At 37.4% G+C, this 20,795-nt stretch overlaps 1 protein-coding gene across 1 annotated transcript in view; it reads right to left on the bottom strand.

The window, feature by feature from the left end:
• LOC127809751 (uncharacterized) overlaps positions 1-20,795 on the bottom strand; it is a 42,475-nt gene that overhangs the window by 9,478 nt on the left and 12,202 nt on the right. Inside the window, 17 exon segments of the mRNA XM_052348783.1 lie at positions 5,020-5,079; positions 5,145-5,283; positions 5,524-5,708; positions 7,523-7,606; positions 8,393-8,515; positions 8,607-8,783; positions 8,871-8,940; positions 9,034-9,130; positions 14,003-14,078; positions 14,236-14,325; positions 14,962-15,069; positions 16,807-16,845; positions 16,974-17,168; positions 17,269-17,339; positions 18,743-18,797; positions 18,800-18,896; positions 19,863-19,928. Coding sequence (XP_052204743.1) covers positions 5,020-5,079; positions 5,145-5,283; positions 5,524-5,708; positions 7,523-7,606; positions 8,393-8,515; positions 8,607-8,783; positions 8,871-8,940; positions 9,034-9,130; positions 14,003-14,078; positions 14,236-14,325; positions 14,962-15,069; positions 16,807-16,845; positions 16,974-17,168; positions 17,269-17,339; positions 18,743-18,797; positions 18,800-18,896; positions 19,863-19,928 — 1,732 coding nt within the window.

Genomic DNA, 20,795 nt, shown 5'->3' with positions numbered 1-20,795 from the left:
TTCTATTTTTCAGACATTTACTGCTGAAATAAAAACATAGTTTGGAGTTTCTATATGTGCCTTACGAAGTGATAATGCCCCTGAGTGTTTTTCTTCTCCATTTACTACCTTTATGACTGCTAATGGCATCCTGCATCAATCCTCTTGTCCTTGCACACCTCAACAAAATGGTGTTGTTAGAGCGTAAGAATTGTCATCTTACTGAGATTGCACAGACGCTTATTTTACATGCCAATCTTTCCACCAAATTTTGGGGCAATATTGTTCTAACTGCATGTTATCTAATCAATCGCATGCCATCTTAAACGTTACAGGAGCAAATTCCTCATTCCCTTTTGTTCCCTACATAGCCACTTTATTCTGTTCCTTTTCGTGTTTTTGGATGTATTTGTTTTGTGCATTCTTTTTTACCTAGATTGGATAAGCTTGCTGCAAAATCTCTCAAGTGTATCTTCCTCGGCTATTCCCGGTTGCAAAAAAGCTATAAGTGTTACTCTCATGAGTTGCATTGCTATTTTTTGTCTGCTAATGTCACATTCTTTGAACATTAGTCTTTTTTTTCGATTACTCAGCCTAATTCACAGAATCTTCATCAGGTTTTGCTTGTTCCTTTTTCTTTTCTTCCGCTGTCCTCCCCGAGTCCATCTGTCTCCTCTGTGGCGCCTTCCCTACCGTTTTTCGATCCACTTATCATGGCTCCTCCACTTCTTACATATCACCATCGTCCTCATCTCGCTACCGGTGCCAACATTCCTCCGGCCCAGGACTCTCCTGACTCACTCTCTCCGTCTGTGGTCCCTCTTGCTCCGGATCCTGAGCCCGACAATCTCCTTGTTACTCTTCGTAAAGGTACACGATCTACTCGTAATCCCCATCATATTTATAACTTTTTATGCTATGACCATTTGTCTCCTTCTTATAGTGCCTTTGTTTCGAGTCTTTCCTCTGTTTCTATTCCTAAAACCACAGGTGAAGCTCTGTCCCATCCTAGTTGGCGCCAAGCTATGTTAGATGAGATTGACGCCTTATATTCAAATGGTACTTGGGATTTGGTGTCTTTGCCACCAGGAAAGACTCCCATTGGTTGTCGTTGGGTATTCACTCCCAAAGTGGGTCCTGATGGCCAGGTGAAACGTCTTAAGCCTCGCTTGGTTGCCAAAGGCTTTACACAAATCTATGGACTGGATTACAACGATACTTTCTCTCCTGTTGCGAAAATGGCCTTCATTCGCCTCTTTCTCTCTCTTGCTGCTACGCGTCATTGGTCACTCTATCAGCTTGATATTAAAAATGTCTTTCTTCATGGTGATTTGCAAAAAGAGGTATATATGGAGCAGTCACCTGGTTTTGTTCCTTAGGGGGAGTCCAATGTAGTCTGCAAACTCAAGAAATCTCTCTATGGTCTAAAACAATCTCCACGGGGGTGGTTTGACAGGTTCAGCACTGTGGTTCAAGCCTTTGGTCTCACTCAAAGTGAGGCTGATCACTTAGTTTTCTATCATCATTTTTCTTCCTTATGTATCTACCTTGCTGTTTATGTAGATGACATTGTTATCACAGGGAGTGATCAGGTTGAAATATAAAAGCTGAAGGAACATCTACATCAGCACTTTCAAACCAAAGACCTAGGCCGATTTCGGTATTTCTTGGGTATTGAAATTGCTCAATCAAGAGATGGTATCTCAATTTCTCAAAGGATGTATGCACTTGACATCTTAGAAGAAACTGGTATGGTGAATTGCAAACTAGTTGACACCCCAATGGATCCGAACGTCCGACTTTTACTGGGACAGGGGGAGCTTTATTCAGACCCTGAACGATATAAGAGACTGGTAGGCAAGTTGAACTATCTCACAATCACTCATCCTGACACTATTTTTGTTGTGAGTGCAGTTAGCCAGTTCTTTAGTTCTCCATGTGATTCTCACTAGGATGTTGTTATCCGAATTCTAAGATATATCAAAAAAGCGTCAAGTAAAGGACTACTCTATGAGAATAAGGGACACGCAGATATTTGTTGTTATGCAGATGTAGATTGGACAGGATCTCCTTCTGATTGCCGATCAACTTCTAGGTATTGTGTTCTTATGGGAGGAAATCTAGTTTCTTAGAAAAGTAAGAAACATAATGTAGTAGCTAAATCTAGTGCAGAAGCAAAATAACGGGCTATGGCTAATACAACTTGTGAGCTCATCTGGCTTAAACAACTTCTGTAGGAACTCAAGTTCCGTGAAGTGTCTCATATGAAGCTTATTTGTGATAATCAAGCTGCCTTACACATTGTTTCCAATCCAGTGTTCCATGAGCAAACTAAGCATATTGAAATTGACTGTCACTTTGTTAGAGAAAAACTAGTTGAAGGTGTTATTATTACATAGTTTGTTAACTCTAATGATCAACTTGCAGATGTCTTCATCAAGTCTCTAAAGAGTGCCAGAGTATAATATATTTGTAACAAGTTTGGTATATATGATATATATGATCCACCTTGAGGGGGAGTGTTAGAATTATTAGTATATATTATAATTATTATATGTATGTTTTATTTAGTAATTAGATTAAGCCCATAGATTTAAGGCCCATTATACTTATTATAAATAACAAACTAAGAGATGATAGTCTCTTAGGTTTTTCCTCATAATTATTTTCTCACAGGATACACCCAAACATATGGAACTGACTACAAGGAAATTTTTGCTCCATTAGCCAAAAGGAACACAATACGAATTCTTTTGTCCCTACTAGCTAATTTTCCCTGGCCTTTTCATCAATTCGATGTGAAGAATGATTTCTTACATAGAGACCTTGAGGAGGAAATCTATATGGATATACCTCCAAGATTAAGTGAAAACAGACCTGAAACTAAAATCTACAAACTCAAGAAGGCACTATATGGCCTGAGACAATCACCTAGAGCTTGGTTCGGGAGATTTTCCAAGGTGATGCAAACCATGGGGTATAAACCAAGCCAAGGGGATCACACTTTGTTCATAAAACACTTAGGTTCAGGTTCAATAACAACCCTTATTGTCTATATTGATGATATTATAGTAACAGAGAACAATGAAGAGGAGAGACAGAACTTGGGGAGATGTTTGGCTATGGAATTTGAAATCAAGGAACTAGGGAATTTAAAATATTTCCTAGGTATTGAAGTGGTACGATCCAGGCATGAGATATTCATATCCCAACACAAGTATGTTCTTGACCTTTTGAGGAACATAGGGAAATTGGCTTGCAAACCAGCTAGCATCCTGATTGATCCTAATCACAACCTGAGAGAAGCAGAGGGAGACAAGGATACCGACAAAGAAGCATATCAAAGATTAATTGGTAAGTTGATTTATCTATCTCACACAAGGCCGGACATAGCCTATGTAATGAGCATAGTAAGTCAGTTTATGCACAAACCCAATGAGCTTCACCTGCAAGCAGTTTATAGAATTCTGCACTACCTCAAAGGCACCCTAGGAAAGGGGATTTTGTTCAAAAAATGAGCTAAACTTACCCTAGAGGTCTATACCAATGCAAACTATGCAAGTTCAACGGTTGATAGGAGGTCTACCGCAAGGTATTGGACTTTCTTGAGAGGAAATTTAGTTACTTTGAGGAGTAAAAAACAAACTGTTGTGGTTAGGTCAAGTGCAGAATCGGAATTTCGGGCAATGGCACAAGGCTTATGTGAGTTGCTATGGTTGAAAATTATTATTGAAGACTTAAGACTCAAGTGGGACAGCCCTATGAAACTCTATTGTGATAATAAGTCTGCTATCAGCATTACACACAATCCTATATAACATGACCGAACAAAACACATTGAGGTTGACCGACATTTTTTTAAAGAAAAACTAGACAAAGGTCTTATTTGTACTCCCTAGATACCAAGCGAATCCCACCTAGCTGATGTTCTAATCAAGGCACTCCCTAGTCCTATCTTCCACAAGATTATAGCCAAGCTAGGAATGAACAATATCTATTCACTAACTTGAGAGGGAGTGTCGTGAATCAAGGCAAAAAAATTAAGAAGATTTGTCATAAATCAAGAAAGGAAGATTTGACACAAATCAAGGAAGGATACATCAAGAAGATTGACAGCAATAAGATTTGCCATAAATCAAGAAAGAAAGATTTGTCACTGTTGGATTAGCTGTCAATTAGCATGTAATTAGCAGTCAAAGATTAGCTGTCAATTAGCATGTAATTAGTAGTCAATTAACATGTGATTTGATGTAATTAGCTATAATTTAGGTCTTAATTTTAGGCTTAATTATTGTACAGCTTACTATAAATTTCAATAGAATAAGACTAGACCTAACATAGAGTTCTACTCCAAAAAGAAGGGTTTTCTCTCTTTTCTATCTTGTTCAACATCTCTCTTTTTCTATCTTGTTCAACACTTGCAAACTTTGCCCCTTTCTATTTCTCTCTAGAATATCTGTTCTCATCTAGAACAGATTAAAAAAAAACAATGCAACCATTCTGGAAGAGTTTCTATTTGTATTGATATGGAACCAGAAGCTGGTGAGAGAAATATAGCCTGAGATTGAAAATTGGACAGGATAAAAACCAATGAATTCATATGATCTCATGGAATACTGATTCAATTACCATCCTAATGGAGAAGAATAACATAACCACGAAAGAAGAAGAAAGCAATTGAGCCATACTTCTAGGCAATTTTGTCCCTGGAGAATATGTGAAACATGGTTGGCTTGGATCATTCAAACTTTATGAAAGGACGTCAATAAAATGGGACAGGATAAAAATCAATGAATTCATATGATCTCATGGAATATTGACTCAATTATCATCCTAATAGAGAAGAATAACATAACCATGAAATAAGAAGAAAGAAATTGAGCCATACTTCTAGGCAATTCTGTCCCCGGAGAATATGTGAAACATGGTTGGATCACTTAAACTTTATGAAAGGAAGTCAATAATTTATGCATTAAAACCTTCTTTTATCATACTGTTAGTTATCAAAAAGTAATTATTTATGGGCTAAAAGGAGGTTACCTTTTTTTCTTCCTCTAAAAGTTCTTGTACAGGTCTATATGCGGCAGCAATACAGAGGTTCTGCAGAACAGAGTATGAGTAGCGGAAAAACAGATCAAGTTAGCCATTAAGCATCAAGACATTACCTTTAAATCACTCCCCGAATACCCTTCAGTTACATCAGCAAGCTTCTCAAACTGAAATCTAGTTTCTAGATTCTCCTGAGTAAGAAATATTTTAAGTATCTTCGCACGATTTTCAGCATTTGGCAGGTCAACATATATCCTGAATCAATCAATATATAAGTCAAGATTTACTTGTGTTTTTAATACATGCATCCCTGGAAGATGCTTTCTTAAAATGAATTGCTATGAAGCTAACGAACCGCATATGTAAACAAAGACAGGACATCAAGAGAAACAGTTGCAAAAGGAAGAAAAAAAAATCTTCCATCCAAGATTCTTCAGGCAAACATGTGGCTAAGGCAGAAAGGATAAGAAGAGGATCTCCTTGAGATAAAATTACCTTCTAGGTAAACGACGAATTACAGCATCATCAAGGTCAAATGGCCGATTTGTGGCACCTAGGATGAGAATTCTCTGGCTGTCCTTTGACCGCAATCCATCCCAAGCTGCCATAAATTCATTTCGCATTCTTCTAGTGGCCTCGTGCTCAAAAGCACCACCACGAGCACCAAGCAAACTATCAACCTGTACAAGCAGAACCTTATCCTAAATGAAAAGGCTGAAGATCCATAACAGACGAGACAAATAATGATATTATGCTCAGTGTATTACACACACCATAAAATTCCTTCTAGCTGCCTGGTGGTCAAAAGCATCATATTAAACACCAAGTGAACAGTAAGCCACTAGAACGGAACCTAAGACTAAGTGGAAAGTTCTCTATGCATACCCAAAAAAAAAGTGTTTCATAGCTTGCTGGGCCACTGATATTTTGAAATATACCAGTAAAAACTTCTCATATATTTGACATTGGAGAAAATATCATACTTGAAAGAAAACAAAAAGAAAAAGTTCTTGAGCCAAATTAATCATTATTTCCCTTTAACTAGCTTAAACTGATGTTGAATACTCCAATCAGATGCTTAAACTGCAATATTTTCAGTTATTTAACTTTAAAACTCTTCACACTTAAACATTTAGCACTAATGATCTCCTAACAGTAAGAAGTGAGCCTGAAAACACCATCTGTGAATTGAAGGTGTTTAGTAGTCAACATCCAGTGTAAAAATTGCCACATCTTATATCATGAATTCCAAACAAAAAGAGTACTTGGCCACGGGTAGGGATAGCTGGAGATCTTGAATTCATGTAGCTGACCCCACCTAGTGGGACTAAAGCTTATGACTGATAACAAAACAGTCATCATGTCTGAAGAACTAATATAAGTAACAAGTAACAATAGATGATGAGGGGAACAGAAGAACGTGGGGTTTCCATATGAAGCTTGGTTCAATTTTTTTTTTTCTTGGCTAAGGGTTTTAATGTTGTTTGATGCAATTAGTTTAATATGGTTATCTTTAATGTTTCTACAGTATATTTTACTGCTTGATTTAGTTTACATTTACCATCATGAAGAAATAATAAAGTTATTTTGTAATTTGCCTTTCAGCAGTAAAATGGCTGCCACAGTGACAGTGCAGCCAGCTTTGGGTTAATCATCAATAGTGCACTTTACTTTGTAGGGTTAATCAGCCAGATTTGATTAGTCAGGTGGATTCAAAAAGAAAACTTCCCAATTAGCTCCTTTAACAAGATTACTAGACCACGATGCATACTTGGCTTCCTAGTTAGTTGTCAACCTTAAAATGTAATCAACTTTCTTTTCAACCATTGATGATTGCATTTGATGCACATTCCTATCTTATGTGTGCTATATAAAGATGCTTAACTTTCACAACAATTGGGATGCAAATTTGTTGATTGTATGACTCCTTGATTTTGAAAGGGTGTGAGCTTCTCAAATTCTAGTGTACTGGTAAGCAATTCTTTTCCATCTTAATTTTCACATATTCTCAAGTACTGTTCTCTATATTAAATTCTAAATGTCCATGGCTTTGTTACAGAACCTGAATTAGAATTATTTGAAATTTCTGAAGAATAAAATTGATCATGAAGAAGAAACGAAAACAAAATAAGAATTTCAAGAGCTAACTTGGAACTTGTGCAATAAGTTTTGCAACCCATGACAACCCTTTCCTGGCTAGTTATTTTAGGGACAACAGAACACAGAAGATGGTTTGCTTGACTACTTTAGACAAGCAGAAAATAAATCAAGCAAAAAAATAAAAAGCTATTCATACTTCAATGAGATTAAACAACTAACCTACCAAAATGGAACTGAAGCCAACCTAAATAAGCCTGAATTTTTTATATCAACATGTCATGATCAAATGTCAATGAAAGCAGATATGTTCACTAAGGACTCCTAGTTTCATTGGATCTATTGATTGTATGCAACTATGCAGAAACAAACCAAGGAAACTAGAAGGTGGTCTCACCTCATCAACAAAAATAATCACAGGAGCCAGCTTGCTAGCAAAGGAGAAGAGGGCCTTTGTAAGCTTTTCGGCATCTCCAAACCACTAGATAAGATAAAAACCAGAAAGAAAGATGTTAGCTGCTTGGAGTACAAGAATGAACATCAGAAACATTCATGCGTTAACTTATGGTGAACGAACAAAAATGAAAATTGAAGGCAACCCATATTAACTTGGCAAAAATTATCATCCTACGATATTTAGCTGTACCCATTTTACCACAGCAACAGGAATCAATAGGCATTAGACACTTTAAGTCCTTGCTTACCAACCTATAAGGCTTGTACTAAGAGAATTCTGACATACAATAGCAGGAAAGTATTTGGGAATCATGGGAGCTCTAAATGCAATACTGCTAAACTTGTTTCTGTATACACCTTATCTCCCTCCACATGAAATTAGAACGCTAAACTTCTAAGAGCATCGCTCAAGAAAAAATAACCTGGTATCTAAAGCATCCCAGTATAAATTGCATGTGCTGCTACACTGATTTCATGATATTACAGACAACAAGCATTATCCACAATTCTGAAAGACGTAATAACTATTAAGAAAACAAAAAAAGAAGAAGTAATGTCAAACAGAAGCTGAACCATGGGCTGTAAACAATTCTTATATGGATCTCAAACAAGAACTTTTGTCAACTCATTAAGGATTTCTCAAGTGCACCAAATTGCCTTGTAACTATGCTACAGCAGTTTGTAAAACAAGACCAAGTTGTAAGTTGATATTCAAAGACAAAGGAAAAAAGAAAATAGTCCTCAAATGTAGTAATTACCCTATACCCTGTAGAACTATATCATCGGCAAACAGCGTCAGTGTTTCAAGTACCTTTGATGTTAGAGTCGAACCAGTTATGCTGATAAAATTGGCCCCTGCTTCCGTAGCAAGTGCCTTAGCAACAAGAGTTTTCCCAGTTCCAGGAGGCCCAAAAAGTAATATGCCCTTGCAAGGCTGACAAAAGTAACAAGAAATTAGTGTCAAGGCACTAAATACATGATAAATCTCACCTGGCAAGTAAATTCACAAAAGTGCAGTCAAATACCCGTAGCAGATTTCCACGTGAGAAAAGCTCTGGTCTTCTCATTGGAAGAATGACAAGTTCATTTAGTGCCCTTTTCACTTCTTCAAGGGCACCAATGTCATCAAACTTGACACCAATTTCACTAGAAGGAACCACTGCTGAAACAAAGTTGCTCTCATACTCATCCTTAGCAAGATTCTGCCAGAGTTAATGATTGATTATTAACTATACCAGGAAGTCATTGACCTAATCTTAGCATTGCAAAGTTAGAAACACAATATGGACCTTCAGGTTTTGCGATGGTTTCTTTGATATCACTTCTTGCTCTTTTAATCTTGAAATTGCAATTTCAAGGCTTCACAAGACACAGAATAGAAAATAACAATCAACTTCAACTTGAAATAGAAAAAATGAATACAAAATACATATAGTTTTAGAGAACATATACCTTTCACGAGGCACGCACAATCTGTCTGCTTTTATTGAGGGAAGTAGACATGAGGATAAGTAATGATTTTTGGCCCAGCCAACAACTTTTTCTGCTTCTGTTACAAAAAAGAAAAAGAAAGACCCGAGCTGGTTGAGGTTGACAATGGCATGACACGAACGCATGCACACATATATATAAAGAATCCAACAGTAATTGGGAATGACAAATGGCATGATAAGAAACAAAGTACCATCGCAAATTTAAAATTTCCATACATATGAAAAACATGTACTGTTTCTGAATTGCCCAACCACTGTTTAGAGCAAAAATGAAAAGAGACAATTGCCAGTACCAAACAACTCTTCAAGTTTTGACTGCACCAACTGTCCAACCAGAATCCCACTCTAATAACACCTCCCCCCCCCCCCCCCCCCAAAAAAAAAAAAAAAAACCACCCCCCCAACCCAAAAAAAAAAAATTGAACTCTAGAAAAGAACTAATTCCAACCTTACATAATACCTCTCCAAAGACCAGCACCATATACAGAACTAATCCTTGTGGTCAACCAACCTCACCTGCAATGACCTCTCTTGACAGAGATCTATTCTCCCCAAAGGCAAATTTCCATGGCCATTTACCCACTAAAGCTTCATTAAACTAAGCTTTCAAAAACCTCAATCACTGCCACTCGCAAGGCAAGTAATCTTATTCCATTCCCAACCCACCAAGTGAAACTTAAATTCATCTCCTATACCTCTCCAGAAGAAATCCCTCTGTAACTTCTCAATCCTATTGGCCAATATGGAAATAATCATAAAGAGAGACATGTCATACATATGAATACTAGAGAGGGCACTCGTATTGTGTCTTCCAAGAGGCAAGCTTTATTCCATATCTTTCACAACCCCATCCCAAACAATTTTAGATTTCAAGTACTCCAAGGGAAGACAAGACCCAAGTACAAAGAAGACAAGGAATCCACCTTGCAGCTCAGTAAAACCATTAAGTCCTTATTATTACTCACATTTGCCGCCAACATAAGTGGCTCTCAGAAAAATTATACAAAGGGCCAATAACACCTCACAGGACATAAGGGCACTTCTCTAACTCTCAACCCATGAGTCATGACCCTGCTACACAAAAGTGTGTCATCAAAAACCAAGAGGTGAGGCAAGGATAAATGCAACCTAAGCCATAGTCACTTGAGCACAAGGGTTTTCTACATTTGCTCATTTTTGGGTCTCTTGGTCAATAGCAAGTATATTTATTCCCTTGGAAAGTCACATGAAGAATAGAGGCTCCCCCTAGAATGGCTGCCTCCTTTTGTCTACATCTCAAGGAGTTGTTCTTTCCACTAACAACCTAAGGAAGAGAAGGAAGGTAGTACTCAAACTATACCCACAAGTGCAAGAGGAGGAGGGTTGATGATTGATCACCTTTGTCATGCCCTTGAATTAGGGCTAGCAATTTCGGTAATGCCGATTGTAAGAACAGGAGAAAGAGAGAGAGAAACCAGGGAGAGAGAGAAATCGAGAGGGAAGGATGATTATTCATCCATTCAATCGGAATCGGTATCCTTCCTTGATGCCGTAGGTCTCTATTATAGGGGACCTCTAGCCAATTCAGCAACAACTCTTCTAACTACTTAACCTCCTAATGATTAGTTGTTATACAATCAACCCATTCCCGCTTATTAACCAACCGACTCCTTTAGTTAGACCCTAACGATTTACAAGGTCAGTACCCTCCCAATTACAATACTGCCACTAGAATCGTGACAATCCCCACCCCTTCAAACAATTCTTGTCCCCAAGAATTGAAAGCGATGGCTATGGTTAAGCCAATCCCTACCTTCAACAATAGTTGCCTCCTTATCTTCTTCTTACTGTTTTGCCTTTCCCCATTTAGTAGTAGAAGCTTAGCATCGTCCACCTCTGGTTGTTTCGCTATTACTTCAGCCTTTCCTTCAAACACTTCAATCTGTATCGAATACAGCTACAATTCATCTCTAATTATCACCCTGCACTCACCTATTTCACCTATTTCCTCATGGGAGACGTCTTCTTCTTCTTCTTCCTTTTCCCCATCATAACCCTCCATATTCATCAATTGTATTTTGCATTGATGACCAGGGCTATATTTGTCTCCACACTTGAAACATAGCCCCAATTGCCTTCTCTATTCCATCAAATTTCCTTTACTGCTATTATTATTTGCTACTACCTTAGTTGCTGGTTGATTAGGCCCTATAACCAAGGGCCCCAAACTCCCTCCCCCATACTGTTCGGCCAACAAACTTGGCTTGTAGGGAACATTATACTTCGTAAAAATAGCTTATAAGGTCATTTCTTGCAACCTAGCCTTTTCTGCAGCTTGCTCCATGAATGTGGGTGTCGTCATCTTCACCATGGGCCGCAACTCCTCCCTTAATCCGCTAATAAAGCTGCATACCAAAAACTATTTGGTGAGTCCTGGTTGCATAGTGCACACCATAGATCTCAACTCCTCAAATCGGGCTTGGTACTCAACTACAATCCCTTCTTGCTTTAACTTGCTAAACTCTTCGACTACATCTGCCATGTTTTTCTCCCCAAAGCGCTCACACAAACCTTCAGCGAATTCGAACCCACCCTTGATACCAAGAGTCTGCCTCTTTATTCAAATAGGCCGCCACTAGGTTTATCTTCTGATCTTCAGAGACCCGATAAAACTAGAAGAACCTTTCACACCTCCTTATCCACCACCGTGGTTCCTTCCCTTCAAACATCGAAACCTCTAATCATGGCATTGGGGTATGGGTCTGAGTCCATTGTTGTTGATTCCTCACATGGTTTTCTGGGGATACAAGCTGATCTACTTCTTCAAGAATTCCCCACTCTCCGAATGGTTGCCCTGATGTGGCAAGATCGGGTCAGAGGGCAGTCTTGGTGGATATTCCGATGGCAACCAGAATTGGGGCAAAGAAGACAGCCTGCTTAGCACAATGTCGATCCTCCATCCTTGCAACTCCACCGTTTCCTGAAACCGATTCATCGCTTCTTGTTGCTTCTCCAACACTTCTTGGTGCTTCTCCGTGGCCGTTTGCATGGCTTCTTTCCATTCTGCCAAGTCCCCCTGCATTTGGCACAGGCCTCTTGGGTATTGGACATTCCTAATTCCACTGCCTCTAATCGAATCTCCAATTATCTCAATCTGGTCCCTTCCGCCATCTGCCCAAAACTCACTTCACCACTTCGGTTGTTGCCCTATTCCCTGCTTTAATCAAAAGCGATTCTTGTTTCAAAATCACGCCTTCAAGATCGCCTGCTACAAATTCCGATAGCCCGCGATCGTTACAGGTTCAAGATCTTGCAACCGCTCACAATCGTTACAAATTCACGATTGCCTACTACAAATTCTGATTGCTCGCGATCGCTACTTGGACCTTCACCTTCTTCGTGTCCCTCTTCTTGAACCTACTCTTGTTTTGACTTCAAGATCCGTACCCAATTTCATCTTTGGAAAATCCACTCCCTTTATGATCACCCTAGGTCCGCCCACGCTACCTTGGTTGAGTTCAGTCCACACCTATGGAAATTCCATCCAAAATTCGCGTTCAATTCCAACCCAAGCTCATTGGAATTGACTTGGGTGAGAAACGTCGTTGACACCCACGACGTTCGTACCAAGAACCGATTGACCCCCTAGCCCCGCCTATTCCTTCATGTCACCCACTTCCTTGGTACGCTCCAATGATCTGAACCGATTGACCCACTTTGCCGGCTACCAAGAATATCGGCTCTAATACCACAATTGTCACGCCCTTGAATTAGAGCTGGCAATTTCGATAATGTTGATTGTAAGAACGAGAGAGAGAGAGAGAGGGATGATTATTCATTCATTCAATCGGTATCCTTCCTTGATGTCGTAGGTCTCTATTATAGAGGATCTCTAGCCAATTCAACAACAACTCTTCTAACTACTTAACAACCTAATGATTAGCTGTTATACAATCAAACCATTCCTGCCTATTAACCAACCGACTCCTTTAGTTAGACCCTAACGGTTTACAAGGTCAATACCCTCCCAATTACAATACTGTCACTAGGGTCATGACAACCTAGTTCTTTATTGTAAGGTGGGTCATGAGGTGAGTAGTTACTTCTTTTCCATCTTCAAGGTCCAATAGCCAATGCCAGTTTCAATGTGAGATTATCTTGTTTCTTGTCATAGGGATCAATCCTAGCACAGAATTTGGAGCATTGCTCCTTTATGCATGATCTGGCATAGTTGGAAGGAATGATAAGAGGGCTTTGGAGGGTTGTAGCATTCTCTAGCAGCAATCTCCCCCTACCTCTTTTCAAATTCCTTTTATTCCACACACTCACTTTGCAGGTGCATCTATTTGTCTTCCTCTCACATGTTCAAACCATTTTAATTGCATCTCACACATTTTATCTAGGCGTCACTCCTAACTTATTATGGATAATCATGTTTTTGATTACGCCTTTGATAAACATGTTTTAAGTATTAAAATTATTGAGTTTGTATAAACATGTACACAAGCTATCAGATTTATCAAGTCTGTATAAACATTTACGTAAGTCTGATTTTTGGTTTCATAAAGTTTTATACATTTCCAAAAACTCATAATTGCTCTTGTGGTGTTTGAATTTCTTTCAAAATGCTTCATTTACAAGCTAAACTAAAGAACAGAACAATAAGAATTTGTTCCTCAGAAGAGTTACATCCAGAAGAAATCTTATGCTCACATTTTTAATGTTAGTAAACCTTCCCAGTTCCACAACTTATTTGTCCTACAATATCGATGTCATAAAAAATTAAGAGGTGTATAGAAAATCCCAAAACCCAAACCTTAACCCCGTATTGTTGTTTCAGGGGGGAAAAGAAAACATCCATTAGAAATAAGATTATGGGAAAGCTTAGTGATGAAGAAAAATCATGTGCAAATTAAAAAGCAGTTATTACGGGTTCAAATGATTCTTACTCCGTTTGGTCAATATCACACCATCAGTATTTACATGCAAAAGGTCCATGCAGGATAGCTCATGCTCATCAAGGACCTGCAGCACATGGCTTGTCAAATGAACCAACCACATATCAAAAATGACTCAGCAGTACATGAATACCATCTATTTAAAGCAAACTACATGTTTCATCAAATTTAAGTCATTAAAGTTACACCAAAAAGCACCATTAATACCAAAGCTCACTCTGTACCTTATGTAATTCATTTAAATTGCTTCTTGATATCACAATTCTCCTGTCATCTTCAACCTGTTTGTTGAATGTTCTAAGAAGATCATCCTCCTGCAAATAGCAAGACCAGAGCAGAAAATATGATCAAACTGACAAACCTATATAAGATTTGACCCACCAGCAAGCTTGAATAGTAATGATCCCAGATGAGACTTCATTTCGAATCTCAATCACCAGAACCACTATATGGAAAAAGAAACAGCTACTGACTTACAAATTTAGTAGCATGCAATCAGACACTTGAACCTGTACACAATTATGTCTGTTATGTTCAATTAATGTGTGTTTGCAAAGGCAAACCATCCCAATAGAGGTGGAAAACAGGCATTGAAATTTAAGCTTTGATTTTTCAAAATGTCTAAACCCATAACCAATTTACTGTAATAGTGCAAAACTACAAAAATAGTAGATTAAGACCTTTAAAGTTCATTTTATAAGAGAGAAGATCGCAGTAGAATTCAGCGACTTCTTTTTCTGATTATTCTGTTTCAGGACCTATAACCATATCCTGGACTAGGGAATGTACCACGTTTCCAACCAAATATAAGATCAAAGCCTAACATAAGACAAGACATCACAAAAATAAGAGAAGTAAAAATAGAATATAGCTTGAAAGTCTACACAGGAACCTCATAAAAAATCCATACTCTGATTTAGATTTTTAAAATAAGTCAGAAAGATAAATACCTTTGGGGGATAAAGAGAAATAACATTGGTGAATAGCTTATATATTTCACTATCATCTGATCTCTTTGTTGCCCTTAGTCCCTCCGTAAGTCGCTTCAGAGGTAGAGGCTGAGGAACAAAATATAAGCATAATTGAAAAAAAAAAAATGACATGGTCCAGATAATTTACATAACATGCATCTAAAAACAGGTAAATAGCTATCCACAATTAAAGAACTGTTCATTAAAAAAATGACAGGCCATACTGTTTCTTTTTCAACTATGTAGGTGAAGAGAGCTTACTAAAGGCTCTACGGAGAAGTGATATAAAAGTAATGTCAGTTCCATTGCATCAAACTAGGAAGCGTGTGATTGGAGGAATACGTGTATAATGAACAATCACCAAGTCAATCAAGAAACCAATCAGTGAAGTTCACTCAAGTATATAACTACGTATTTATACCAAAAGAAAACAGAAATAAAGAATACTATAAATGGTGGGTACACAAGGATTGTCTATGATATTATACTCAGAACTTTTTCAAAATTCATTTTATCATTGCAAAATTTTAACTTCAATGCACTTGTATGGACTTTGACATATCAGAATTGTTGAAAAAGACTGTGTTTCAGAGTTAGATGTGTCAGTTCTTCAAAATAACAATTCATATTAAAAATGAGAGCATAGAACTGTGGCAGCTGATATGAAGTGGTGAGCATTCAGTTACACTACCCTTATTCTTCTAGAAGCAAAGGTCTGACTGCCCAATCAAGCCAGCATAGAGCAAGGATGGCATAATATAAAAAAAAAAGGCACTTAGACCCCAGTGGGGTAGCATAGAATAAGAAAGGGTAAATTGCACTTAGACCCCTGTGGTTAAGGTCATTTATAAGGAGACCCCCTACAGTTTAAAAATGTCTTTTAATTAAGGACCTTGTGGTTTGCTTTTCTTTTTTTTTGCGAGAGGCCCTTTCCATTACTAACACCGTTAAACAAGTGTGGGTAAATTGCATTCAGACCTGTCATTTGGGTCACTTGCAATGAGACCCCCATGGTAGGTTGCTTTTTTGGTGCATAATGGGATAAAGGCTTGGTATTTTATTGTTTATTCATTAGCAGCTTCAATAAATACTCCTTTTTTTGCAAGCAAGAAATTGGTGAATTACTTGGTTCATTTCTCCTTGATCTCCCCCTCATTTAACTTCACCCATGGATTGAAATAGCACCAGTGAATTAAGTAATTCCAGCAACATTTACTTTTTAACATAGAAAGTTACAGACTTGGTGAGGACGGTTGCATTATGTTGCAAACAACATCCATAAAAATCATTGGATCTTTTCACATGATTAGAGCCAAATATTATTGGTATTAATTTTACATGGTCAAGAAAGTAAGACCTTTTTCCTTCCTTCCCTCTTTTTTATAACTTGTCCCAAATCCCTCACCTAACAACAGAATTCATCAAAGTAGAACCCATCTTTTAGGGGTGTCAACCCTCCCTGCTTTCCAAGGGCTTGAGAGTCATATTTCTACACAGCCTTCCCCTTACTTTTTTGCAAAGAGGCTATTTTCACAACTCAAATTTGTGACCTTTCAATCACAAAGGACCAACTTCACTGTTGCTACAAAGGCTCACCCTCAAAAACAGAATTCATCAAAATAGAAAATGGAAAACAAAAATATACTCATCAGTATATATCTGGAAGAATTCAATATAGATTCGCAAAAGATGAATTGTCTGATTTCAACACAGATAAGAAAAATAAAAGCAAGCCAGTAGAAAGTATAAGATATGATATTAAATACAGGGATGATCATCAAATTAAGATAAAAGTATAATCCAATCAGTGATAGTGAATATTACCAACTTTGCTAGGCGTCCAAGATTGGGCAGTATCATTGTCTGTAAAGGTTGACAGCATGTAAAAGAAAGTTACCAGCCAATGCCAGGAATACGAAAAAGATGAGCGAAATGCCTTGACAACTCTCCAACAAATACAAACAGAAACAAAAAGTTAGTTTGAATCTTACAAATTTCTCTTTCTCCTTTGTGCCTGTTTCAACTTTGTTTTGCCCACAAATTAGAACAACAGGGCCTGCTAGCTGTTCAAGCATTTCCCGAACCTTATTGACAAACTCTTTACGATTTGACTTGGAAACAGCACTTGACAACCACAGAGACGAGTCAGGAAAGTAGACAATAATAGGCTGTATGGATTGCAATACCTGCATATAGTACAAAATTTCCCGATAAACAGAAAAGGATATGTTACTTGCAATGAAAGTCTAAGATAAAACAGCATAAGCAATCCCAAATTGGGACTACCTCAAACATTGCCTCCATTGCAATGAAGTAGTCTTCCGCCTGAGTATCAAGGTCATGCTCAACATCCTTAACTGTTTGCAAAAATCATTTCAGTATCTCTTCAAGCAATTAAAAACTATTTATCTAATACTAGACAAAATTAAGCAAGTCCAATGGCTCAAGGAATGCCTAGCAATGAAGCAATAGAAAGTTCAAAATTTTTGTAACAGATTCTAGTGAAGTCATGACAGGCACGTCCCAGTGCACAAGGTTTCCCACTTAGCAAGGGTCAGGGGAGTTGTATTTGTACAGAGACTTCCTCTTGCTTTTTTGCAAAGAGACTATTTTCACAACTCAAACTTGTGACCTTATAGTCACAAGGGGACAGCCTTACCATTGCTACAAAGGCTCGCCCTCAGGAAAAATCATGAAATCTATTAAATTTATACAAATGAACTACAGAAATGAAACAAAACCAAGAAAAATAAGTAAAAGAATTATCAACAGGAACTTTTTCCAATTAAAGTACTTCACCAATGGCCCTCAAACCAGAAAGATGGTTTCAGTCCCAAAACTAAAAGCTGAGTTAGATATGCTAAGCCTCTAAACTTATGACAGATAAACAACAAATATTGCCTACAAAGCAGTTCCTTCAGCAGCAGATGTCAACAAATGTGTGAAGCAGACAACAGAAATGTAAAGCAGAAAAATAAAAGCCATCAAATGATGAAATATTTGAAGTTGAAGATGAAGCAGCCTGATTGGTTTCAAATGCATAAAGACAGAAAATCCAGCAAAGATGGGAGTAATCTTTGGTTTGACTACGCAGAGAATAAAACTGAACTCAATGCTCTAACTCTTTAGAGAAGAAATGGGAAAACAAAGAGGGAAAAAAGGAACTGATATAATTTACTTTATGCATAGTTGGCATGAGTTTGTTAATCAACACAGACAAGGTTCTCCAAAAACAAGTGATAGGAGCATCATTATACACATGCAATATATGTTAACTATTGATATAAAAAACAATATATTTATTTGTATTGTGGTCCGGGGGCATATAGAACTTCAAAAATGAATATTGCAGAAAGTAATGCATTCAAAATAGTTTTCCAGTGAAAGATTTCAGAAATACAGGCAACTCTATTCCAATCAAACCATTCACCCACCAATTAAAGTGTACACAATAAAAGTTTTTAACAAGGGAAAGCTGTAACTAAAACCACAGAAGAGATGAATTTTACTAGTTTGACGTAATAATCTCTATATCAATATATTTCTTGCATCAGTACAATATCTTCCTTCTGATAAAACAGTTTCAGCATCTAACATTGTATACCCAGGCCTATATGTCAGTAACCAAGAAACTTTGTGAAGAATTAGTGATTTCAACCTTATGCCATTCAGAGACAAGATGCTTAAAAATGGGAAGGTGAAATATTTCATGCAAACTGAACCACAGAACATAATATTCAGATAATATCTATAAATATACCAGGGATCCAATAAACTGATGGTTCTGCAGCATTCTCAATAGGTTTCTCATCCTTCTCCCTTGGTCCATGCTGTTCGCACTAGTATCCAAAATAACAGCAACACGATCACCATTCACCTCATAAACCTCTCCGCGCAGACCACTAGACAAAGGCCTGCAGTAGATGCCAATAGCCAATTTTTTAGGATCAAAGATTCATCATATAAATTTAAAAGAGAGGGTATAGAATTGCCTAATTCCATCAAATAAATCTTTTTCATATAATTGCCTAATTCCACCTTGCATATATAATATGAAATTTTTTCTTTGATAAGTAAAAGTATATAGAAGGGAACCACCAAAAGGGGGTGAACCCCATAATAGAAAGAAAAAGAAAAGGATAAAAGACTACTTACAATTGCATCATACCCTCTTAAAATTTAAATGAAACAAAGCAAAAGAATAAGAGAAACAGAAAATAAAACATCCACAGAAATGTTGCAAACTATATGCCCTTGAGGCAACAAGAGTGACATTGCTCATCATGTATATATGTTCCCCCTTTTTTATGTTATGTTCTCCCATTGTTCTTCATATAAATATCTTATGTTCAAACACAGTCATCGTTTATATGATGTTCTCCCATTTATATTTTCCATTATGTATTGGCAATTATAAAAATAACTCAGAAGATCATTTCTAAGAAGATCAGAAACAACATAAAACTATCTGAGCAAATTTCACAAAAACAGGTAATAACATGTCAGAATGCTGCCAAATAAGCATGCTAATGTTTGTACATAAAAGGCTTTGTTAAAGACATCCACATACCAGATGTAAGTAAATAACATAAATATGTATGTATGTATTGCCAGTGTCCACAAACTCAATATTGATAAATTTTCGTATCAGGATGATTGAGAAAAACTGTATCCCAGCAAAAAGACACAGTTATGGTCCTAGTCCTTCAGATGATTAAAACCACAGGCATAAGGAAGCCACCACAAAACATCGGACCTATTGTAGACTACAAGAACAACGAACTAGGAAGCAGAGAAAAGAATTCTAGTTCCAACAACGTGCCAAGCATAAATGGCAACAGAGTTTTTCTTCCATACATCAGGACAACTTACCAACCCACCTGCTACGGATAATGGTATAAGCATTAGTTGGACCATCAGAAGTTGGTATCTTCCCCAATATGATCCTGTGATGCATTGTATATGTCAATAACCAGGTGAGGCCAAAGCCACAGCACACAGGGGACTGTCAAAAAACTGCAACGGAAAAATGACACTCACCCAACCCCTCTCCAGAAAAAAATAAAAAAAAGAGGACAGAGAGAATAAAAAGGAAAAAGCTTGAGCGGAATCCTAATTTTCAAATATCAAAGAGTTGATAGGTTGCCACCATATTGTTTCCAGAAAGAGCACTAAATAACTATAAACCCACATGGACAAAATTCATACTCTACCAATCCAAATCCTAAAGGCAAAATGTAAACTAACACACTCAAAAAGAGGGAAATGTAAACTAGCACACACACACAAAGGAGGTGGGGAGGGGGGAGAAAGAGAATCTGAACCTTTCACAAGAGGAAAAAAAAAAGTACAAACTCATAACTGGATGAGTTTATGGAGGGAAAAAGGGCAACCCCCGTCTTTAGAAATCAAAAGGCCAAATGTGTGATTATGGCTTATCTATTTTGTCTGGGACATAATTTCTAAACAAAACTAATGTTTAATAATAGTTCAGCTGTGATGTGGTCACCAATCAAGACTCGATCCAAGGCCAACCCAACCAAACCGGAACAGTATCATCAAAATAGTAGTGCCATAATGTTATTTTAATACTTCTTAGGTTTTAGAATTCTACTTGATTTAGGATTCTACTTTATATTTCTACTTGATTTAGGATTCTATTTCATGTTTCTACTTGATTTAGGATTCTACTTCATGTTTGATTAGGATTTTATTTTTATTAGGATTCTAGTTAACTTTTATTTATGATTTATTTCTATTATGATTCTAGTTGGATTTTGTTTTCCAAATATTAGATGGATTTGGATTAGCTA

Source organism: Diospyros lotus, chromosome 9 (genome assembly GCF_014633365.1).
Source record: "Diospyros lotus cultivar Yz01 chromosome 9, ASM1463336v1, whole genome shotgun sequence".
Taxonomy (NCBI): Eukaryota; Viridiplantae; Streptophyta; class Magnoliopsida; order Ericales; family Ebenaceae; genus Diospyros; species Diospyros lotus.
The sequence above is the reverse complement of the archived record's forward strand: the minus strand, read 5'-3'. Positions and strand labels throughout refer to the sequence as shown.